A 25,369-nucleotide genomic window follows, 5' to 3' on the forward strand; every position below is an offset into this window, starting at 1 on the left:
CCGTCAGAGGGGGTGGAGAACACTCAATGGAGCGGTCACAACAGCAGTGCATTGCATTTTAACTCTAACTGAAATTATTGGTCTCCCCTATTAAAAAAACAACAACAAAAAACTAAACTAATTTACAACACACTTCAAACAAAACTAGAACATTACTTGGGGAACTGCATTTGCCTGGTCTGGAGTAAATCAGTTCAGTAATTTGAGATATTAGCATTACAAAATGTGTCTGTGGATTTGAAAAGAGTACAAAGTTAGAGATCTCTGGAATGAAGGATGCATGCTGTGGGGCTTGTGTTTTTTTGGCAGGGTCTGCAGCCAACCCATTCTGTGCACATAAATCTGTATCCCTCTCTCGTACACACACTGCAAATCAAAGTCATATGTTAGTTATGGTGCAGCAAATACAAAGCAGTAAAACCCCTAAATTTTGCCAGTTATGGTATGCAACACACAATGCTCACAATATTTTGCTCATGTTTTGGGCGAGCTTACGAGACAGCGCATGCGCTGTCTGTTGCGAGGCATATGGTGACTTACCAAGAACACGAAAGGGCTTGGAGCCCACCCATTGCTTGCCTTTGGTTAACTGGTTTTCCAGTATTGTATTGGGAAATATTAAGATGAGGAATCTGAAGGAAGATGGATCCATCAGAAGTGCATTTCAGTGCCTGTACCTGCCAACGCTTGACCAGACACCTAGTCAGTTGACCCTTGTATACAACTGGGATACCCCCAAGAAGAGATTCAGTTATCACGAGCAGTGAGCACTTTAGTTCTTTGGGATGTGGCTTTACTGGGGCTCGTTGACCTTCCTTTTTTATTTGTGTACGCCAGGTGCACAGGGGGCATTCCTGAACAATATTCCTATGGTTAATCAAAGCTGAATAAGTGGATAACAAAATGTCAAAATTGTTAGCTTTTCCTTTAAAGTAACAAACTCTCTGAAGTAACAGATGAGAATTTTGCCCTACAGCATAACACAAGGAACATTTCTACTTTTTCTGTTCAATAGAGCCAAGTTGCAACAGAGTACGTGCTCATCCAGATGAAGAACAACCGTGTAGTAACACCATGACACCAAAGTCAATTGACACCAAAGGTTGAAACTAAAAGCTAGTAACCTCGGACGGCAAATGACGCCATGGTATGGTCCCACACTATTTAACAGTATGCAGTCGATAATATGGATTTGAATGAAAAAGGTGAAAGAATCCTTATAATCAGCCAGCAGATTCTCCAATCAAATATGTGACTGATTGCTCACCTCACCAATAAGGAGACAGCATTATTTGTATAAACACTGAACACTATTCAATAAGAAAAAAATTAGGTTGGAAGACAATTAAAATAACTGTGCACTATGTGTGCTTACCTGTATGATTTGTGCAGGTCAACAACTTTCTCCTCAAGCTCCTTCGTCTGATTGGGTGACAACTTGAATTCGTTGATGTAGTCTGTGCCATGGAGATCTGGGTCATAGTCTCCAAGCTCAGACTGGACAGTGTATGAGCCCAGTAGTGCCAAAGTGGCAAAGGAACAGGGCAGCTGTCCACTTACAATGTCTTGTCGAAGCTGAAGACACAGATTATACCTAGAATAAGTAACAAAGTTATTTAGCGACGCTGGCATGCAGAAAATCATTTGACAGCCATAATGTGCATCTTCGCTCACTCCCCAGTAAGTGACTATTCAACATAAACTACGCTAATGAGTACATCTCAACAATCACGCCTGAGAAACTATGGCCTGGTTTCTAGCAGAGACTCAACAAACATGGCCCTATAAGGAAATCGCAAACTAACTGCACTTAATCTCTCTAATTTCAAATTACGTACACTTTGTCATCCTTGTCAACATGTATATGTTTTGATTTGAGGATCTTAAAAAGAAAGCATATGGTCTGAATCTGCTGTATTACAATTTAAGCATACTGGCTGGCAGGTCTACCACCTTTTGCTCGTAGTGGGGCGTCCTCTCGCCCCAAACCAATCGCACAGCCCAATTGCGCCTCATGGCAGTCTACGTTTTCCTCCAATTTGCTCATTATCTTGCAAGTATTCCATCATTTTTAATTTCACTTTGTTTTATTCAACTCTGCTTTCATCCACACGCGGAGTGATATGCTATTTTCAAAGCTTCATATGTTCAAGTTGTGCCCCTCCGGACCTCTTACTAGAACATGACAGATGCAAAGTTCGTCACAAGGCAGTGTTTATTAAAAGTACCCAATGCATTTCGGGCTACAAGCGCCCTTCGTCGGGGGTCACTGTAAATAACAATAAAACATTTAACCATTACTAACTTGTCCAATATTGTGCAACTTATTTTTATCATTTGTCAAAGTACATTATTCAATTTCTCCAAATGCCATATTATTATACAACCCACTCATGAATTCCTCTAAGTGGCCCCTGTTCACTGTTCACCTATCAAACCCTTTCTCTACTCAACTACTACATTTACTCTGCCATAATCGTTAATTCATGAAATTTTGCCCTACACATGGGATAGCACCCGTCAGCATAAACATTGGAGTAAGAAGCAGATTCAGACAACATTGTAATTATCCACACGGACGGCGCAACATCTGTGTTCGTCAAGCAAGTTGGTGTCAAAGAAAGATGAAAACGAACTGTGAAACATTCATTACTTGACAATTAGTTTCAGTTATTGATGGCTATATTTACTGCAACGTTTTCTAAAAATCAGAAGTATTTAAAGAGACATTTAACAATAGCAATTTTTCCAGTTTTTCCGCTTTTGGCTCCCATGAAGTCGTTGTACTATGGGAAATGTAGTTCAGTTAATGTGCAAGCAATTTGGAAGTAGTTAATTGGTGTGAAGAGGCAGAGAAATGGGCCAATTGGGTGTGATTCGTAAGGGCGTATGTGGTTAAAATCAGGCGGAAGGAGGAGGTGTGTTAACATTTTTTTCGTATTAAGATGGGGACGCGATGGTTATAACGGACACGGCAGGTATGTGAAAGGTTATGATGTTGATTGTGACTGAGGAGAGAATGTTTAGGTGATGAGTCATTTTATAACGAAGTGGGAGTATCAAACGATAGTGAAGGTGTGATTGAGTAAGTATGGAAAACAATCAAAGGAGAAGTGCAGTGCGATAAATTGAGAACCGATGCTAGGTTGAGTAAACAGGTGTATGCGGCAGGGATGTTGAGAGGAGGGGGAGGTATGGGTAGAAAGAGAGTTGGTGTCGAGTGAATGTTTAGATATGCCACGTAAATATTGGGGAAGTGAGTTGTGAGAGACAGAGTTTATGTTAGGCTGAGCAAACAGTTTTAGGGTGAAGTGTTACGGGGTCGAGTGGGAAGGTAGTGGAGTGAGAGCCGTTGGTAATGAATGCATGAAGAGTGTCTGTGGAGTATGGGGTAGAGGCGAGTTGTTAACATTGGAATACGGATAGGGGAGACGAATGTTGTGAAGGATGAGAGTGAGCAATTGGCAGAGTAAATGTAGTAGTTGAGTAGAGAAAGGGTTTGATAGGTGAACAGTGAGTTACTATACAAACTACTTTTAAAGGGGCCACTTAGAGGAATTCACGAGTGGGTTGTATAATAATATGGCATTTGGAGAAATTGAATAATGTACTTTGACAAATGATAAAAATAAGTTGCACAATATTGGACAAGTTAGTAATGGTTAAATGTTTTATTGTTATTTACAGTGACCCCCGACGAAGGGCGCTTGTAGCCCGAAATGCATTGGGTACTTTTAATAAACACTGCCTTGTGACGAACTTTGCATCTGTCATGTTCTAGTAAGAGGTCCGGAGGGGCACAACTTGAACATATGAAGCTTTGAAAATAGCATATCACTCCGCGTGTGGATGAAAGCAGAGTTGAATAAAACAAAGTGAAATTAAAAATGATGGAATACTTGCAAGATAATGAGCAAATTGGAGGAAAACGTAGACTGCCATGAGGCGCAATTGGGCTGTGCGATTGGTTTGGGGCGAGAGGACGCCCCACTACGAGCAGTTGATGACCCAGGTGCCGTTTGGGAACGGCATTTCACCAGTGAGCACGCATTCTTGGAGTACTTTGAGAAATATGGAGAAGCATTGAGAAAAGGTGTGCATCCCATCACCATAATCGTTAGGTCTACCACCTTTGCCTTTCCTTTTATTAATCCTTCAGTGCCCCTTATGCCAATGAAAACTAAAAAGACAATGTGCATGCTCTGAAAGGAGGAAGTAGTGCTGAGTAGGCAGAAAGCTTTGAAGTTTGATGGTGTCGAAATAACTAAATCTTCTCACGTGCATGGAGATATTATTTACTTGTATTACTGGTTCTGCATTGTAAGACTTAATTGAAGTCACACACATTCAAATAATCACCCACTGCCTTGTAGGCTCAAGGAACACTAGGTCAACAGATAAAAAGAGAAAGTGAAAAATGAAGCCTTTCCTTTGCAGACGAACACCCTTGAGAGCCTTTCAAATGCCAGGTTTTCAGAATCTTGCTTTCAGATTGCTAAAAAACAAGTAGCCTTCACAATGAAGCACCTATAGAAATCAGTCTACTAAACCTGGACACAAGCAAAATGAAACAGGTTGGAAAAACAAGGAAAATGCAGCATCCCAAGTGGTAACTTTGGACAAACTAAAAAAAAGCACAAGGATATTCCATCCCATATTTCGTTTTTTTAAAAAGATAATTTAAGCCATAAGTAACTCATTCCTTTAATGCCTCACAGCAGAGGTTAAAAAAACACAGGGACTTGGGTGTTTTGTTTAGGACTTCAATGACTATTCCTATGAAGCAAACCCCAAACTACAAGTATATGCATCAATGGCAATATATCATCATCACCAGCTGCTTTCTACACTAAGGGAAAAGAAAAGGGGACAACACTGAACACAATCAACTTTTCTAAGAAGAAAAGTAATCAAAAAGGTTTCAGAAAGCGGCTAGGCCAAAACAAGAGGCACCTACGGTCAGAATCTTGATAGTGTCTTGTGAAAGTACGAACAGACGTCCAAGTGGCTGCCTACCAGATATCTAACAGAATATTCCTTAACCTGGCCACCTTCCATCTGCTCGAATGAGCATTTGGCCAATGAGGAAAATGGCTTAATTAGCAAACAGAATTTTTGTTGTTGCAGAAAACAATCTAGTGATAAAAGGATTGCTTAAAAGTGGCTATTTCTATAAGTATATGACCATAATTGATAAACAGCTGGTCAGATTTCCTTACTATTTTAGTCCAGTCTACATAAAACCACAAAATCCTCATATCATCATAGAATGCATTGAGTGTTCCATTGGAGTGTCGGAATTACTAAATAATATGGGGTAAAGTCAACAATGAATTAATGCATTACTATGAAACTTTAGGTAAAAAAGATGGATGGGTTCTCATAACTAGATGGAAAGACTAACCAACAGCTGAAAAGGCCTGCATTTCACTAAATGTATGTGCAAAAGAAATCGCAACCAAGAATACGCTCTTCCACCATGCTGCAGTGGAGGAGCTCGAATAGCAGAGAAATCAATATATGAATCAACAAATTCATTTATCAGGGAGGAGATGGTTTCTGGACAGAAGAAAAATCTTTCTTCAGATTATCCAAAAATCTTTTTTTACTGTAACCTTAAAACAATTATATTTGTTGAGATCCCTTTTTATGTGCTCCTGTGCATGTAAAGTGAACTCGTTCATAGCAAACTGCAGCTTACCCTTGCCAGGAGGAGAAAGGCAAGATGACATCTTACTGGCAGAATATTTGATTTAGACCTAGCTGATGACACAATGAACAGAATCATCTGTAGTTTAATACATAAGAAACTCTTGCTGAAAGTTTCTTAGCTTCCTTCAGAACTGCCATGCATGATTCAGGTACATTTAAAATCCATACTGTCTAACCTCAGAAGTCCAGTTCAAAAGTAATAGTTGGCACTAAAACTGAACCAAAATGTTTGCTGTGCTTGGAAAACTCCTGTGTACAAATATTTGGAGGTCTGGGATGCACAGTTGCCTGGGCCATTCATGAGCAATGAAGATCAATGCAGTCTTATAGTTTGACAGCATCATCAGGACTGATGGTATTAGTGGAATTAAGGAAAAGTGTAAAGAAATATTAGTGAACAGTTCATTAAAAAGGTGTTGCTTAAGGAGCTTGGATCCCCTAGTCTGGAAGGGAAGCTTAAGCATGTGGATATTTGAGAAATACACATAGGACTACCTGAAGGAAAAGCCCCATCTGAGGTGACTTCTAGAAGAATGTTTTCTTCTATGACTCACTTGTGATTTTCCTCAAAAAACCTGCTGAAGTGATCTCCTTGGGTATTTTCTACCCTTTTATTGGACCTGTCCCTTTCTGCAGGGTTATCCACAATTTTCTTTCTTCTTCCTCCTACTTTCCAACCTTCTTTTTGTTGGATTTAGGTCTCTGGGTATTTTGCCACTGCTAACCAGCGCTAAAGTGCATATGCTCTCTCCCTAAAACGTAATGGCAATTGGATTCTCCATGATTAGCTATTTGAGTTACTAGTAAGTACCTAGTATCAAGCACCATGTGTGTCCAAAGCCTACAAATCAAATGGTACTAGTGGGGCTGCAGCACTGATTGTGCCACCCACATGAGTAGCCTTGCAAACAAGTCTCAGACCTGCCAGTGCAGTGTCTGTGTGCGCAGTTTTAAACTGCCATTTCGACCTGGCAAGTGCACCCCCTTCTTGCCAGGCTCAAATCTTCCCTTTTATTACATGTAGTTGCCCCCTAAAGTAGGCCCAAGATAGCCCCAGGGGTAGGGTGCAGTGTATTTAAAAGGTAGGACATGTACTGTTGTGTTTTATATGTCCTGGTAGTGAAATACTGCTAACTTATTTTTTTACTACAGCAACGCCGGTCTCTCTCCCGTAGGTTAGCATTGGAGCTGCCTTGTAACATCTTACAAGTGTATGTGCCAATTGGGAGCGGATAGAAAATTTATTTTTGGGGTCTCTGGGCTCCCAATTAAAAAATACATACTTTAGTGAAGTTATTTTTTAAATTGAAAGTCTGAAAAGGCCACTTTAAGAAAGTTGTCATTTTCTTAATTTAACCATCTGGAGCCTCTGCCTGCCTCTGAATACATGTCTGGGTCAGGATAACAAATAGGCTGTTTGTGCATTCGCTCTAGACAGTACACAAAGGGAGCTGAGATGTGCCCTCATATCCTGATCGCCCATCACCAGGAAATAGGCCTTCCTGAACTAGAGTGGTGGGAGGAGTTGAAACTGACACTTGAATAGGGCTGTGACTGTCCTCACACAAAGAAGTCTCCATCAGGGGTAGTATGTTTGGAGCCAGGGAAGGGCAGGGTCTTGTGCACTACAAAGACCTTTCTTTGAAGTTTGCCTGCTACAAAGGCTGAAACAGATATAAGTACTGGAATATAAGTACTGGACCTGTGACACCATACACTCAGAACACTTCTGGACTGCGGACATTCTGCCAGGAAGAAGAGCTGGATTGGTGTCAGGAGGGACTGCCACTTTGGCGTTTCTCTGCTGTGTTGGCCTGCTGCTTCTGTCCTGGGAGTGAAAGGAATGATCTTTGCTTTCTACAACCTGCTTCCAAGGTTTTCCAAGGGCTTGAGTTGAGCTTGTCTTCTGTTAAGAAGTCTCAGGGCCATCAAAGACTTCACCTGCAATCACCTGAACTGCTATGAGCCCTATTCTGCCAAGTGGTTACTGACCCCTGGGTATAGAGCCATCCGCTCTTGTGGGCCTGCAACAATGCACATCCTGGGGCGAGGTGCCAAGCCTCCTCCCCCAGGATGGCCAAGGGAAGTTTCAAAGGCATGCCGCCTTTGTGAACCTCCCCAGACCACTTGCTGTACTCAGCAACTGTTCCCCACCGGTTCTGACCCCCACTCTGGCGGGAAGACTGGCGGGAAAACCCAAGGGAGGAAAGGGGGTGTGCCAGCCTCTGCCAACCCCACCCCTCAGGTGGGGGAGGCGAGGTGAAGCACGACTCTGGGCTCTCGCCATCTTGAAGATGCGGAGCCCTACCCAATCAGGACAAGGCTCCTGCCCCCTTCCCACTGGAGAATGGCAGGACAGGGGGTGTACTCACCCCAAGAAAGTGTCCCATTGGTCCCTGACCTTTCCCTACCTGTACCGCCCCTAAATTTAGTATTTAGGGGCACCCTGAACCTCCCTTCCTCAGATCCCGATTCCGAAACAAGAAGAAGAACAAGAAGAAAAGACATGCCATGCAGCTGCTAACAAGAGGACAACACCAACTGACTTGGCCCCAGCCCTACCGGCCTGTCGACCCTTGAACCTGCTCCTGCTAAACCCCGGCGTCTCCACCCTCGAAAACCCCAGAGGACCTGACTGCCTTGCTCATCTAAAGACTGGGACTCCCATGAGAAGTGGTTCTGCTCAAACAAGCAACAACCCCTGGTGCCAGCCTGGAACCGCAAATCCTGCACACTCTGCACCCGCCGTGCCCGGCCTGTGCCTGAGTGAACAAAGACCACGAGGACGTCCCCCCGGCGACTGTGACCAAGAATCCAGCACCGAGGACCCTCCTCGACGCTCCTGACGACGCCTGCAGCCTCAACTCCAGGGACCACCCAACCACGACCAGCAGAGGGTAAGATTTCCCGACGTCAAAAGACACCCCTGCACCCGGCGCCCCCTGCAGCCCCCTGTGCCCAGCTCCTGGGTGCCTACCTAACCTACAGCTTCCCAACTTACCTCTCGAAGTGGTGGTCGCACCTGAAGAATCTCCGTCCCCGAGCTTGCAGCCTTTGTTCATCTTGCAGCTTTTCCATTGAAATACATTGGGCGCCCGATGACCCAAAAGCACCCTGCACCCAGCCGCCCGAGTGCCCTTGGAAGTGCAGCATCTGTCCTATTCTACTTCCCCACTTGCCCTGTGTAAGTGAACAGGAGCTCAGCTCCCACAGCTGCGTGGCCTGCCTGCTAGCAGCCACCAACCAAAGGCCCCCTGCCTGCCATAGGCTAACATTGGGCGTACTCTCTCTGCACCCGGCTGCCCCTGTGCCGCTGAGGGTGTAACAACTGTACCTACCTGACCCTGGGAGACCCCGGAGTCTCACCCCAGAACCTTAACTCTGCCAGTCGAGTACTTACCTGAAAGCCGATAACTCACTTTTTCTCCATAGGGTAACATTGACTGGTTTTCACTTGGAAATTCTTCTAAGTGTCGAGTTTTGAAACTTTAAAATATTCACTAAAAATCACCCGATCAACGAAAACGAAATTACTCACCTGTTACCAGGAGAGATCCCAGTGCTGGATCTTTGTGCCCAGCACTGACCCTACAAAGCAATTACAACTGTGATTTTCCGATAACCAAACTTCCCTCCATAGGATAACATTGCCTGGTTTTTGCCAGAAATTCTTCTAAGTGTCGATTTTTGAAACATACAAATATTCCTTAAAAATCGCCTGTGTAACAAAAACGATTTCTTTCAACTGTTTACAGGAGATGCACCAGGGCTGAATCCAGGATTCAGCCCCGAGTAAGAAAAACCTATGCAAAGTAATTGATATTGCCTTTACTTAAAGATTCCCATTGATATCAATGTTATAATTGTGTTTAACTTGTGTTGCCTATTGCAACAACTCTACTGAATTTAAAAGTCTATTGCTTATTAAAAGTATTTAACTAGAGCATCTCATTCTGAGAAAGTATTTTGATACCTACTTGTGGTTCTAAAATAAAACAACTATATATTTTTATATACAAAACCTTTGGCCTAGAGTTCCGTTCTTGAGTGTGTGAGACCATTTGCTGACTGAGTGTGTACAACAAATGCTTTACACTGTCCTCGGATACTGTCTTACTGCTCGACCAAGCTACCACTTTAGAGAGTAAGGTTATATCTAAGTTTAACTTTTGCCAAACCTCTGGGGTCTGTGGAATCTGTGCACACTGAACCTTACTTTGGTGCAGTATATACAGAGCCACTTTCTTACAGGCAATAGGTGGGCTGGAAGCCCACAGATTTAACACAGCATGTCTCGAAGAGACAGCACATGTTCTGTCAAGGCTTGACCTAATAAAGTACAGTATTAGATCATTCAAGCTACGTGTCTAAGAGAAAGAAAAAAGGGGTGCACGTTACAGTAGCTGCCTAGTTCCGGTCGTCTCTTGCTTTATAAACAGTATGGAACCCAGCAGCGGCCTGTCATTAAGGGCATGGTCTCCCCCTCTGCCCCACCCCTTTTTTGTAAAGCAACACAACGGTCTGCCAGGTTGTGTAAGCCTAGGTCAGCCTGAAATTCACCATGTCAGTGTCGGGTAACCAGGTGTTTTAAAAGTGCAGGTGCCTTGCAGCCTGAGCCAAGCTTTGCGGGGATGAAGCGTTCACAGCCTGAGGGAAGTGAACTAATCAGCTGGGCAAAGTCTTTTGAAAACCTCTCCCTCATGACAAGTGGCAGCGCCACTGATAGACTCAGAACTAGGTGCTTCAGTTTTAAGCCCTGAAGTACCGAGGGCTGACTGTCTATAAATGATGCCTCGTCACAGAGTGGGGTGGGATCAGCAAATCTTACTGACCTCATCAAACTCTGTGAGGATGTAGGGACGGTTCTCCTCTCATTGGCTGACCCATGACATGGTCAGCCAATGAAAGAATGTAGCTGGATCTTACAGTAGTCCCTTCCCTCCCTAAAGCCTCCTTAAACTGAGGCCTTTGTACTTCTCCCTTTCGCCATCCGATGTGACCAGCATGGCTGGTAAGTCCTTGATGAATGCACATGTGCATATGTGCATGCTGTGAATGGGTGCATGTGTGTTTATGTGCATGTGTATTTCTGTACACTATTGAATAGATGTGTAGGAGTGTATGTGTGCTTTTGAGAATGCGTGTTTGCCCACCCCACCATTACTGCACATTATGGGTTGCCACTGGTAGTAACTGGAAACTGTGCTTCCTAACTGACCTGGCTACAGTTTGGAGTCTGTGTCCATCCTCATGGTTCAGAGTACAGTTCTCTTGGATTCTGGCCTCGCTCCAATTACCCAATTTGTGTGAGTTCTTGACAGAGTCTGTGACATCGGTAGCAGTAAGAAGAGATAAAAACATTTCCTTTGAAGTTCCTGTTGCTGTGTTTGGATTCAATAGAATTGGAATTGTTCCATTTAGTAGGAGACTTTGGTTCAAGTTTCATTTTATGTTGGAACTTTTGTACCCACTACTGGATAAATTTATGGCCTGACTGTAGTGACAATTTAATTTTAACATTTGGCTTTTTAAAAGAAAAAATGAAAACTAGCCAATACATCTTTGCAAAATGGCCAGAACTGTGTTTTTTTTTTTACCGAGTTTATATTGCGCGAAATTGACCCGAACCGGGTATCAGAGTGCTTTACATAGCACCAGTTGCATTACATGAGGACACATTTGTTTTTGTTAGGCACGGGGAGATTAAGTGATTTGCCCAGAATCACAGGATGTTCAGCGTCATTGCCGAGACTCGAACCCAGTTCCCCAGATTCGAGGTCGACCGCCCTAGCCGCTAGGCCAACTCCTCTCCTATTTACCGATATCTGCAGAACCAAAGATGTCTGCAGTATCCTCGATGCTACTCTGCAACATTTGGAGCCAACATGCTTGAATGGGTTCAAAGGGTTTTCGGGGATCGGTAGGAGCTGTAGGTGGCACAATCCACCTCTGTTTTCTTGCGATAAACACAGATTGAAGACCTGCTGTAGGTTGATCCGGGGATATTTCCTGTGGCAGTGAGTGCAGTAATGGAAGGGCATCCATTACATCACCAGCAACGCATTCCTTGAAGAACTTGGAGATTGAAGAAAGGCCTTGTAGGGGCCACAGTCAAAGCAACTCAACAAGCGATTTAGATATACCTCAATACGCAGATTAGAAAACGCAATTGAAACAATACCGACGAGGGGATTAGTGTTGCACAAACCAAAGAGAGCACCATGACTGCGTCGTACCGGAGCGCAGGCCCACACATCCGAACCAGACGGGGGAAAGAAAACAATAGAGTCGATGCCCACGAGCATTACCTCGAAGAGGAGGGGTCACTCTACTATTTGACTCGAAAAACGTCTTCGAAGAAAAACAACATGCACACATCCAGAAACACTAGATGGCAGGATTATGCAAAGAACGTGTATCTACAGCCACACATGCCTCGAACATTACTTTTAGCAGTGCCAACAGTGAGGCCTTACAAGGCAAAAGAACATACAAACTAAATAACATCAGAAAGTTTAACTTGTAGAGGATTACCTGCTTCTCACACCTGGTGACACATTTTCCTAAAATCCCTGAACATATAGACTTGGTGGAAGGGTGGCAGGTAGAAAGACAGAATACTCCACTTCTGCAGGAAGGTTTAAACCTTTTAGTAGGTTTTGCTAAATTTTAGCACATGGTGGTGTAGATTGTGACTGTATAAACCTCTTCCTTGCTGCTGGGACAAAAGATCCTCTCAAAGAGAAAGCTGAAGTGGAAGGCATATGTTCAGGGTCAGGAGATAGGCGTACCAGACTCTTCAAGCCAGAATGAGCTAGGCCCGGTCCCACCTAACTTTTCCGAATCTGAAGTGTGAGAGGCAAAATGGGAATCAGACAGCAGGCTGAAGCCCCACAGAAGACAGGAGCATGCCTCCCAGAGACCCTCCCTTCAAATATGGACTCTCTGGAGTGCAAATCATTGGGCACAGAGCCTTTTCAGTAGAGGCAAAAAGGTCGATCAAGGATGCAGCCCACTGGGCGAAGACGACCACTGTAACCTAAAAGTACAAACCACTTGAATTGGCAGTATCATACCTGCTGAGTTGATCTGCTCTGAAGTTGAGGGATCCTGCCAGATGGCCGATCGCCAGGGAGATCCGTTGAAGAGCTGGCTAGCGGCAAGACATTATTACTTACAGAGAGTATGCATGCTGCCCTGTTTGTTGCAATTCTACATGGTGGTTATGTTGATTAACAGCAGCTGAATCCACCTCCCCTTGATGAAAGCAGAAAGGTCTTGAGGGCAAGCTGGATGTCACGTAACTAAAAAAAAAATGTTCCATCTGATACTAATTGCCACTTATCTCCACACTGTTCAAGTGATCTCATTGGCCAAAAGATCTGGGATGACAGACGCCAGAAGGCAAAGCAGCCTCAGACCTGTGAAAGCTGTAACAATGGTTCTCATCTGAAATGTCATGATAATAGTCTGAAACTCTGTGTTAAAGCATGAATTACCCAGCCCTGCTGCAGAGGAGCACAAGCCTTCAAGGTAGCCATGTCCACGACGACCCAGAAATAGGGCAGACTCTAAAGCTTGAAGATGAGACTTGGACTCTTTGAAGGAAAATCAAAAGGTTGGACAGCAACCACACTGTTTTCTGCAGGTGGTCCGAAATTAGCGGAAGCGAATCCACTTTCAACAGCCAGTCATCAAGTTGTAGGAATACATGTATCCACCAAGCACCACCATGAACTTTATAAACACTTAAAGGAGCTATGAAAGGCAGGAAAGTACATTGAAAATGGTCTGATCTTCCTACAGAATTAAGAAAGATGTCTGCAGGACAGGCTCATGAAAGCATTGTCCTGAAAGTCCAGGGACACCATCCAATCCTTACCGAACCCATACAAGGGTCATCACCAACATGTCTTTCTTGCAGAACAAGTTCATCCACCTGAGGTTTTTTTCAAAGGAGGCTGCAAGGGAAAAATCAAGGACGGATTCAGGGAAAATATCTAAATTAGTGGCATTTTCTAAGTGAAGGTACAAACCAGTATTGTTGTAAAATGGGGTTAAATTATCTGTCTCTTCTCCTCAACAAGATGCTTTACTGGATAAAGGTCTTGAATAGGATCTGTGTCTAATCAAAGAGCCTTCATCCTCTGGAAGTATTGACAGACAGAGGAGCCGGAGAGGAGGAGTCCTACCCATCCTGGTATTTTAGTTATGTTGCAATAAGTCACAGGTAGACAAGCTAAGAAAGGATCCAAATCTGGGACGAGCGCCAAAACTGGTTCTAGATCCTCTGGAGGCAGTATCGAAGGAGCAGCAGATGGCAGGAGCTACAGCAGATGACTGGAGGCAAAGCCAGGAGCGGGCTGACTCTGACCATGGTCAGTCGCCACAAGGGAAAGGCCTACCAGTGGAAGTTCAACAGGGGGTTCAACAGGTCCATGAGGTCAGAAGATGCACCAGAGGCATTGCTGTTGATCAGTTCCTCTCATTTTGCAGTTCGAAAAAAATAAGTGAAGTCAATTATGTGACAATCTTGCTGGGGTACAGGGAGTGTAAAAGGAAAGGCTGTAGGTTGTGCTCTTTTGTACTACACAACAAAAGCACCTGTAAATGAAGGGTGCTCATTCAAACGTTAGGAAAGGAAAAATGAAGCACTTTTTTGTAATTCTGAAGTGTGATGGAAACAAAGATTTTAACAGTATCAAAACAAATCAAGACACTTTACTTGGTGATGCACAAATGATATTCACTGAAACTGGATTTCCACACATCATCATTTGTGTGCAATATAGTTTTATCAGTAAAACAGTATGTCAGTAAATATAGTGGCCATTCCAATGAAAGATGTGCTGTCTGTAAAAGACTTTGCACTACCACACAATGCTTTATAGTTACATTAAGAAAGTTACACGCCTCTTGTTCATATCTAGGTGGGTCACAAACGTGGTTCTAAAAGGTTTTGGAAGCAATGATCTAGAGCATACGCATTGGCCACATGAGGCACTCTGTTTAGCAATCTCCTGCCGAGCATTCAGTGGCTGGAAGATTGTGCACAAAAGTTAAGAGAAGATTAATTTGCAGGTGTGTGTGTGTGTATGCGCAAGTGATATCAATCTACCCTGTCAAGCTAAGGTGGTACTAGGCATGAGGTTTGCTCCTTAAGGGTTCTTAAGAAAATCTCAGAATACAGATATTTGGAATACTGATATGTAACTACAATAAACAAAATGCAAAAAAAAATGTTTTTTAATTCTCTTAAGCTATGGCGTGTTGAACAAATTTGGGGAGAATAACTTAAAAAATGTATTTAAAAAACACAACTTTCTTAACAGAAAAGTATGTTATACATGTATATTTTACATAAAGCTCTGAAGGATTACGGCCGTGGGCTGGGCAATTAACAGTTTACGACTAAAGAAAAAGAAAACAGGAGTTGAGCATGAAATAGTTTCAAAAGCGTGCAAGCCAACTATCTTGTTTGACATGACAGAGGAAAAAGTTCCTTATCCGAGATGGCTGCATCACTAGGAACAAGGGTTGTACTTTCAATGTCATCTACGTCTTGGAAAAAATGCTAACTCCGCTCTACAGAGCTTGCTTATTCTGATTCACACCAAGATCTTTGGGCAACTTCCTTACATCAAACACTTGGGTCAATTTGCATCCCTACCATATCAGAAGTAGCAGCAGGCTGTGGATGTGAGTAGCAGAGGGCTAAATCAGCAGTCCAAACAATGATAACAACTAAACCCATATTGGTGAAGGGTATCTAAGCTTGTACACACCACCTACAACACACAAGTAACCTTGATAATATTTTCAATCTCCACAGATTCGTCAAGTTAAAAATCTCAATTCACATATTATTTATTAAGTAGACAGCAACCTTAATTTTTACCTGGTTATATCTTCGGTGAGCTGGGCTGGATCAGGTGGATAAAATTTCACATTGAACGTGAAATTCCAAGGGCCTGTTTAAAAGAAAAATAAAGTGAATGCATGAAAATAAAGATGAAAATCTTAAAAGCAAAATGCATTTTTTTTCTTCATTTTATTTGGGGTTTTTGTGCATGACCGTCTTGAGGTATGCAGCCAAGTAAGAGAGAGTAGGGTGTTATGTACACTTAGGGAAAAACAGAAGTGAGGAACCAGCTGATCTTCCTGCTGCTATAAACAGCCCCTAGAGACAAACTGCCATGAAGCTATACCCACCATGATGACAGCACAGAAATTTCCTCAGTCATAAGAGGCATGGTGAGGACTCAATCCCGTTCCTAAGCATTACACAGAGAGGCCGTGTATCAAGAAAGGGCATATGATTACCCAAATGCCAAGAAGCCAACGTAAATTATTAACGATCTTCTGAACTTGAGGGGAAAGTTTTCATGTCTCAAATGGAGCAACGTAATTTCAGCAGGAGGAGCCAGAAATATCAAGAGATCAAGTGCTGATGTCCTGTATCTCAATGACCAAGTCGACGATAGGTAATAGTTGGCAGGCTATAATAACCTGGTTGGTTACAAAGGGGTACACAATTTTACAACACTTTTACTGACCTGTAATTAGAATTCTCTTTGGAAGCTATTTTTCACCAATTCACAATTTATTACAATTTGTCAGGATGGGGAACGTTGTTACCTTAGTATAGAAAAACATTAAAGCACACACATATAATGCAATAGTTTGCCCAACACATCATTATGGAAGTCATGGCTTAGTCAATGACATGGCAAGGCCTAAAGATCCACTCCTTGGTTGCAGTCTTCAGCTTAAAAAAGTGTGCCCAATAATTGTTACCCCTCACCCGGGTGGATCTTACGTGAATTCATAAAATATGGTAACAGTGAAGAACTATGGTAAATGGTATGAAACATTCTCCCCATCAATCATTGGATGTTTCAAACATTTACATATTTTAAAGTAGAATAATAAACAGTGCATTAAGTATAGTATTGGTGACTCCTGAGGCTGCACAAGGATTTCAAGATTTTTAGTTTTCTTATATATACACCATGATGGTACTATTGTACATTAGTACTATCTTTGTAAGATCTTTTACATTTCTGGACACAAAACTTTGAAAGAGCCTTCTGCTCTATCTCTGCCAGGCTTCACCTGAAGCAGTTTTTAGAAAAACACCTGAACGTCTGGTTATTCTAATCTTCTACCCTTTTGCTACTCCTGAGGTTTGGAATCGCAGTACTGGGAGGCCCAGTCTGGGGCAGCCACATTCTCTACAGATTCTGAACAAACAAATTTGACTGATTGCGGTGCAAGAAGCCAGATTGTTTGGAGCTTGAATAGATTCACGTCAATTTTGATTTTCTGCCAATGCTCTTTCGGAGTTGTTTAAGAAGCCAAAGTAATGGAAATATGACTATTTTCCTCTTTTGTAACCTTTCCTTAAGGTTACAAAATCTGATGTTCTTGTAAATTCTTTTCCACTGTAAGTACAACTATATCAGCCTTACCATCGGCATGAAGGTATTAGTAGAAAGCCAAAATATTGCTTCAATAAGGGCAACTGCATTTCTCTGTAAAATCTGTGTATACCTACAGGATTATTTGAACTCCATGCCCTGAAGATCATGGAAACTGGCTTCCAAAAGACACAACTAGTGTGAAGGCAGAGGCCATAATTCCAACTTCTTTGCAAGGTTTAATACGGGCAGAAGTCAAGACACCGCTAAGTATCATAATTGCACCCTAATCACCACCCTTTGTCCAGATCAGCAGCTTTCTCTCCACAGATTAGTTGCTCCAGGAGCCGTGCACCAGAAGATTCTCAGTGCCAAATGCAACCCACTGAAGGTATCTTAAAGTGGTAATGATGGCAAAGGTTTGGGGAGGGGGGTTGAGATGTGGTCTAGCGAGCAGCGGTTCTTAACCTTTTGACATCTGTGGATCCCAACTGAAGCCCCATTGGAAGATGGGAACAATAGCTTAAATTACTTGGTCTCCCAATTTGTGAAGTTGTAAAATTATGCAATTATAGTGCAACTGTGTAATGTAATGTCACTGCAGAATAAAATACACAAATGATGTACATCGTATATTATATCCCAGTATAGTGCACTAGCTGAACTGGTGCTCTACAAATACTAATACATAAATATGGCTGTCAAAAATATTCCAGCGTACTGAAATTGTAGAAGGTGACACAAAGTAGATCTTTGTCAGAAATGTTAAGGATTCAGATTAAAGAATGTTTTCTGGCCTCTACCAGGGCAAATCAGATGCATACTCATTTGTATTGTATGCCTCCAGTGAAGAATACCAGGAGAAGAAACACTTTTAAGTTAGTCTTCATTAGTCACTGGGACTTGGTCTGGTCTGGCCACTCTCTTACTTGGTATCAGGGATATGTGGTCTATGTCTGGTATTTATAAATCAAGTAAAATAGGATCTTGTCTCCAGTCAGGCTCTCTAATTTAGCTAGCATAAAGGTAGTCATTCATCATCAATCTGGAGACGAGGTTGGCCTAGAAATGCTAGAATCTGCTTTCATGGCCTTTAACATTTTGCAGGAACATTTGTCCTGCTTAGACAGCATGTCAAGGACTCTTCAGCAATTCTTAGAAGAAATTGGTACTCTGTATGCAATCACGTCTTATCGGCGTAATTTACCTCATAGCGGCCCGGATCTAGTCTGATCAATTTCAATAGCATATTTATATTAACGGGTTGCATCGAGAGGGCTGACCTACTAAATTGACAGTAGCTCTAGAGACAGAGTGTATGTTGTGATGTTTCATACAGGCGCCGGCCAATCTTCAGAGGGCCATTGAAAATTTCAGAGACTGGAATATATATATATATATATATATTTTTAAACCGTAGCCACCTTAACATTTGAGGAAGGAGCCCTGCCTTTCACCACTAATGATCTGTTGGAAATTTGAGAACTTGTGCAAATGCAGGAGTTTGTCCACTTACATATGGATTGATTTGAAGACGCGTAACTAGGGCACACAAACCAATAATTTACAAACGGTTACTTTACAAAACGCTGTTCTGTTTGCTGATAATTTAAGCCTTGCCACTGTCCAGTATTCTGGGGGTATTCGTTAAGGTGATTAGAAAATTGGCCACAGGTGTAGAGCGTTGAACTACTTCAAGTCCACAAACCCTAAAAGGGGTCACAATGATTATATGATATCATCAGTGATGTAATTTAACATGTCATTAATGATGTAATATGCAAGGGGATACGCAGTGCATGGCAGGGCGCAAGTTCTAGTTGGCTAAGTAAAGTACAACTAGCGAATGTCAGTCTTTTTTTTTTTATAAACATAAGATATTATCTTATTTCAACTTGTAACCACTAAGTTACTTTAACCTCTGTTTTTCCAATGACTGTTTTTTTGTTTTTTTAAGTGCATGAAAGACAGGAAGGTGTTTTCTCCGCTCGTGGGTGTGCCTGGTGCCATGGAGAACATGGTTCTTCATAATGTGATGAAGCTGCACCTTGACTTCAGCATTTTACCTGCCAGTAGGGCCAGACCTGTCAAGGCACAGATCTAAAGCAATTTTTCAACCTCCAACAACAATCACCTTAGAGGAGCCGAACTCGGTGAAAACTCTACAAGTGAATTTTGGCCCCATTAGGGTGCATAAATGGAGGCCACGATGATCATAGTAAAAAGCAAACACATTGCCTTAATGGGCCTATCCCTGTATTTTAGGAACAGTGTCGCCATTCGGCATCTCCTAGGTTGAAATTGGAGTTGAAGGCATCCAAGCAGTGACAACAGGCATACTACTACTACCCACCCACCCACTGCCTTTTGAGCTTCACTGATTTGGTTGACATAAGATGAGTTTCCTGTACAAAGGCTACGTCAAGGACTTTTATGACTAGATAAGATGGTGCCTTCCACCTTTTCTAGTATTGAGTTAATCCAGTAACATTGAGTGAGAGCTGTCTGGGTGGTGTGGGGGAACGGACGACTGCATGAACATCTGTACCATAAGCACTATTCACCAGTAAGGCAATAAGCACATGGTTCATAGAACTTTAGTACAATTAGGTAAACCCCATAATCTTTCCCCATGATTTACCACTAATAAAGGAGGGATTCCTCAACTCACATCTTAAGAATGGAGCGCAGTAAGATGGGTTAAGTGGGCGACGAGGACAGAGCCCACAGGGTGCAAGTGTAGAGAGAGACATTGATGTGGTGTGTGAAAAAAGAGCAACAAGATCAGTAGGCTTCACGGAGTTCAACAAAGTGATACTAAACATCAAACCCAAACCAGGTAGAGAACCCCAGTTCTATGTTCCAGTTACAGGTCAATTCCCCACATCAATTCCAATATGAAAATACTAGCAAATATACTGGCAAACCATCCAAGGAAGGTTATCCCTAGTCTAATACAAGACTCCGAAGCCGTTTTTCTGCCTGGTCATACAGGTAGAAACCATATGAGGCTCCTCTCCAACATCCTCTGGCAAGAGAAGCCTGACACAGAAAAGACTGTTACAGTTTTAATGGATGCTGAAAAGCATTTCACTGGGTACTGAATTTGAAACCTTAAGAAACTATGCTTAGGTGCCAACTTTGTCTCTAAATAGGTAGCAATGCATGGCGGGTCAGCTCAGATTGACTGTGGAGACTTCCTATGCCACTTTACAGATCAACAGAGGAACGAGACAAGGATTTCTCTTTTGTATTCTCCTTTTCCCTTTAGTCTTAGACTTTCTTGCAGCTTCTATTAGACATAATGCAAACATGGGTTGCCAGTGCTGCAGATTGCTCTTAGCTCCTACTTTATGCTGATTTCATCCTCCTTACTTTAGGGGTCCCCAGGACCGCCATACCAGAACTAAATGCCCCGGTTCCCAACTTTTCCTTGTACTCAGGCTACAAGATCAACTCGAACAACAGTGAGGTTCTCCACCTCTCCAAAGGTACCATGAAAGCTGCAGTCGAAGACCAGAGATTTCAATGGCTGACAAACTTTAAATACCCGGGAGTATTAGTAAATTTGAAAATAGCGGGATAGTGGGAATGACACAGATAACTTCCTGCCTCTGATAAAAAATTAGCATGACTTTGCCAGACAGTCTTCGATGCAATTGCCAAATTGATCAACATGGCAATGGCACCGAGCTATAATTATTTGCTGGGCATGCTACATATTCCTATCCTCAATGGCATACTGTAAGACACAGGACACATGATCGATATAATCATGTCCCCACTAAAATATGCGACTTCCTTCTTTCCTTCTCCCTGCCCACTTCCATTTCAATGTTCCCTCTTAACTTCACCCATCTTTCTATTACATGTTACACTACTTGCTTCACCTTGCCCCTTCTATCTTATTCATCTTCCTTTCCCTGTTTCTACATTTCTCTCTCAACTTATATCTATATCTCCCTACCCATCACTTTCCCAACTTGCTCTCTCACAGCTCTGTACAGCTCCCTCTCAGGAACATCTCTACCCTGCCTCTCTCACCACCTCATCTTTATTTCAACCACTTTCTGTGACTCTATATACATCTCTACCTCCTCCCTCTTCCCCACTGCTCTGTTTCAACCTTGCCTCCCTGTATTCTCCCATCTACTTCACTTCATTCTCAAACCCATCGCTGCACCTCACCTCTCAATGTTTCCCTGCTTCTCTCCAAACTTCACCTATCTCTACCGGTCTCACGCCTATCTTTATCTCTTTCTCTAGTACCTTTTTCTATCAGACTCGCATTTCATTCTGCTGCCTCATCTTTTGATCCCACCTCTTTCTCTCTCACTAACAACCTCAGAAATTAAGACAACAGTTTGCTACATCAAGTCTCATTTTCTTCCCTCCCACATCTCTTTTCTAGACATCTATCTTTTTATCTATTTTATTATACCTCCTCTCTTTATTCTGCCTTTCATCTCTGTACCTTATCCTCTATTTCTTCTGCCTCTCTACCTCCCCTCTTTACATGTCTAGCTACCTGGTCTGTCTGAATAACATATTTACTATCATAGAAGCATCATTTTAAAAATAGGCAAAATAGGCTAATAACAGAAAAACCTCAACCTCTAAATTAACCTTAGCTATCTACTTCACCTACCTTTCCATTTCACCTCTTTTCTCTCTACATTTTTTCCTTTCCTCCCCTATAGCTTTTACCTTTCTCTTTGCCTCACTACTCTCTTTAACTGACATGACTTCCAATATTCAATTTCACATTTTGCCTCTCTTCCTCTCATCAAGTTTTCTCTCTGTATAGTGCATCTCTGTGTGTACCTGGATATGTCTTATTTTATTATACACCAGCCCATAAACATTCACCAGGTCACCTTTACTAGGTCGTTGTTATAGAGGGAGAAACAGACAGGTTAGACACAAAACTACATTAAAAAATACTGTTGCGGACGGCCTGCTGAAGCACCGGCCTCGAGGTCGTCCGAGAGACCGCTGGCTCCCGCCGTGAAGCCAGTGGAGACCGGGGAGCGGCGAAAGAGATCGGGAGCGCTCGCCGAGGAATTAGTGGCGACGAACTGGTGGCGGAGTGTGGGAGGCCTAAGCTGGAGCGTCCACTCATCGTGGGGCCTGTGTGACGGCCTTAGCACTGGCCCGACTGCCGGAGGTGGCGGCCGCCTGCCGTGGCGTCCGTCTCCCGGGCGCGGGAGAGACGGGAGCAAAGCAGTGCACATTGAGGGGGGACGGCGGACGGCACAGTTCACGGGCTGCGGGGCTGGGCCTGGCCAGCGGCCTGGTTCAGAGGTGCATCAGCGGGAGCGGAGTGGGCCCGGCCCCCAGGGGACCCTGCTGGAGGCACAGCCGTCGCAACGGGAGAGCCGCCCTGGAGAGAAGCGGATGGTGAGCTGGAGGTCCGGTGGAGGTCTGGCAGAAGTCCGGATCCCCACGGGCTGGTAGGCCTGTGGGGGTTATCAGCAAGCGACACTGGAGAGGATCATCCTCGGGCAGAGGAGATCAGAGGCCTATACGGAGTCGGGCAGTGGAGAGCTTGGTGGACTGGTAGGAGCGGGAGTCCCTCGGGACGGTGAGGGGGATGCTGCCGGCAGATAGCTGGGGTGCCGCGGAGGAGGCGGCCGCCGTTGGCTGCCCTGTGTGGATCGCCATTTTGATGCACTGGAGGGAAATGGCGGCCTGAAGCCCCCCGTGGCCTGGTTGTTGGGGGATTGAAGCGGCACCGGAGCGGCCGGCAAGGAGATCGTGGTGTTGCTGGAAGGGCCCCCACCTGGACTGGACATCGGTTGGGGGGGGGGGGGGGGGGGCCTTAGGACGCTTTGTCTGGCGCGATGCATGTACGCATCACGGGCCAAACGGGCGGAGGGCTGGTTCTCTTCTACCCCTCGCCATTTGCCCGTGACCCAGAGTGGTGTGGAGGGTGCGTCGCCCCGGAGGCGGGCGGCTCTCGGGCAAAGGTCTTCAAAGAGGAGCAACCCCTTGCATCAGCTAGAAGTCCGGTGGGTGAGCTGGAGGGACGGTACCTCTGGCACAGCGGCGGCGCATTGACGGCAGTGGGGCGCGAGATCGCGCTGAAGAGGCTGAGACAGACTCAGTGCAGCGGGCGCTCTAGTAGTGGCGGGGTGCGGGGCCTACGCCAGAAGCTCCGATATTGAACTTTTGTGCCAGCGGGGAGAGCATGAGGGGGGAGGTCCTGCCGTCTGGAGCACCTCTTGGCCCGGAGTGCAGCGCACTATGGTCCCTCCGAAGGGACGTCAAGATAAATCTCTGAAGGACCGGTTTGCGAAAGTGCAGGCGGCACAGTACGCAGACGGCATGGCGACTGGCGGTGTGCGCCCCGCCGCAGCGACGAGTGAGGGCGCGGAACCGATTACCAAGGCCTTCCTGGAGTCCATGTTTGCAGGCCTGAGGGAAGATATCCATACCCTCAAACGGGGGTTCACGGCAGAACTCAGGGAGGTCCGTAGAGATGTGGATAGCATTGGGGAACGAGTGGCCGAGCTAGAGGGCAAAAGTGACGGCCGGGACACGGAGCTGGCAGCGCTACAGCAGGAAATACTCCGGATCCACGACCAGCAGGTCGACCTCCAAACGCATGTGGAGGACCTGGAGAACCGGTCCCGGCGACACAATATTTTCGGATCCGTGGGGTAAGGCTGGACGACGACTCGAAGGACCTTTTCAGGTATACGAGAGAACTCTTTAATCATATCTTGGGCCGGCCACTCGAGACGGAGCTGCGGATTGATAGACCACACAGAGTGGGGCCGCCGCAGCCGCCATCCGCCCCGCCACCGGACATACTAGTGTGCGTTCAGGACTACCGCACCAAAGAAGATATAATGAGAAAGGCCTGCCAGATGCACCCAAGGTTCTGTTCCGCGACCAAAGGCGGGCTTTGTTTCAGGACCTCTCCGCTCTCACCCTGCACAAACGCAAGACTTTCAAGCCAATTACCGCGCATCTCCAGCAACGCAAGATTCCTTACAGCTGGGGTCATCCATTCCGCTTGGTGTTCCGGATTGACAACACCCTTTACCAACTGCGCTCCTTGGCAGAGGCGGGCAGGCTGCTGGGAGTGGAAATACCAGCCGGTGACAGCGAGGATGATGGTCCCTCCCGGGAGGCTGATGATTCACGGCCCAAGTGGCGAGAGCAGGGCCGTCGACGGCGTCCCAGGAAACCCCCAGTGGCAGATATACTTAAAGGCCAGCAGACAGCTCTGGAGTCCGCTTCCGCGGAACTGAACGGTTCTCGACCTGGCTGACCCCGGAAGCAGCGAGGGTCGGGCTAGTTTCATACACGGGCCGTTGGCGGGGGGCAGCCATCCTGCCGCAGGCTACTTACTCCGCGATGTCATCCTTCCATTCGCCGAGAGGTGGAGGACAATGGGTTGCGACACAGTTTTCTTCTTGGTTGAATTTTTTGCTTTTGGTTTGGGGTTTGGGTTGGGGGGGCTTTGGGGTTCCATGTCCACTATTGGGGGGGGGGGGGGGGGCTACTGAAGCTCTGCCATATGATTTCACGCATGCAGGCTCCCCACTTTACATCCCCATTAGATAGTCATAGGGGCTTCGATGGGGCAAGTTGGGTCCTTAAGATTCCATAAATGCCGGCTAACACACTTACAATTCTAACTCTCAATGTCCGGGGCCTCAACAACCCTGTTAAGCGTCGGGCGGTCTTATCATGTCTTGAAAACTCCCAGGCCGATCTATGCCTCTTGCAGGAAAGGCACCTATTAGCTAGGGACTGTCACCGTCTCCGATCACGGAAATTCTCGGTGCAATTCTTTTCCTCCGGCCCTACCAAAGCAGCGGGGGTGGCGATACTGGTGGCGCAGCGATTTACGGGAGAGGTCCTGCGGAAGGAGGCAGAAATCACGGGTCGGTTACTGGCCTACAGAATTGCCCTGGGCACCATGACATTTACCGTAGGCTCCATATACGGTCCAAATGAGGGTCAAGAACAATTTCTGCACTCCGCCCTGACTGACATCACGGCAACGGCAGACTTCCATATTATCATTGGGGGGGTTCTGAATCTGGTCTTTGATAATACATTGGACAGATCCTGTCAGCGGACGCACCAAGCTGGAGCGCTCTCGGCACCGGGGATGGGACGATTGCGGGATCTGGGACTTTCTGATCTGTGGCGTTGCTTCCACCCGCAGGGTCGAGAGTACTCCTACTACTCACAAGCACACCAGACTTATGCCAGACTGG

General features: G+C 44.9%; 1 protein-coding gene across 15 annotated transcripts in view; it reads right to left on the reverse strand.

Moving 5' to 3' along the window:
- Window positions 1-25,369, reverse strand: part of EPB41 (erythrocyte membrane protein band 4.1) — a 796,630-nt gene that overhangs the window by 329,269 nt on the left and 441,992 nt on the right. For all 15 annotated transcript variants that reach the window (XM_085647607.1, XM_085647621.1, XM_085647620.1 and 12 more), the window contains exons 6-7: window positions 15,611-15,683; window positions 1,376-1,594 (exon numbers count right to left, since the gene is read on the reverse strand). In XM_085647607.1, coding sequence (XP_085503733.1) covers window positions 1,376-1,594; window positions 15,611-15,683 — 292 coding nt within the window. The remainder of the gene's footprint in view (window positions 1-1,375; window positions 1,595-15,610; window positions 15,684-25,369) is intronic.

Source organism: Triturus cristatus, chromosome 3_2 (assembly GCF_964204655.1).
Source record: "Triturus cristatus chromosome 3_2, aTriCri1.1, whole genome shotgun sequence".
Classification (NCBI taxonomy): Eukaryota; Metazoa; Chordata; class Amphibia; order Caudata; family Salamandridae; genus Triturus; species Triturus cristatus.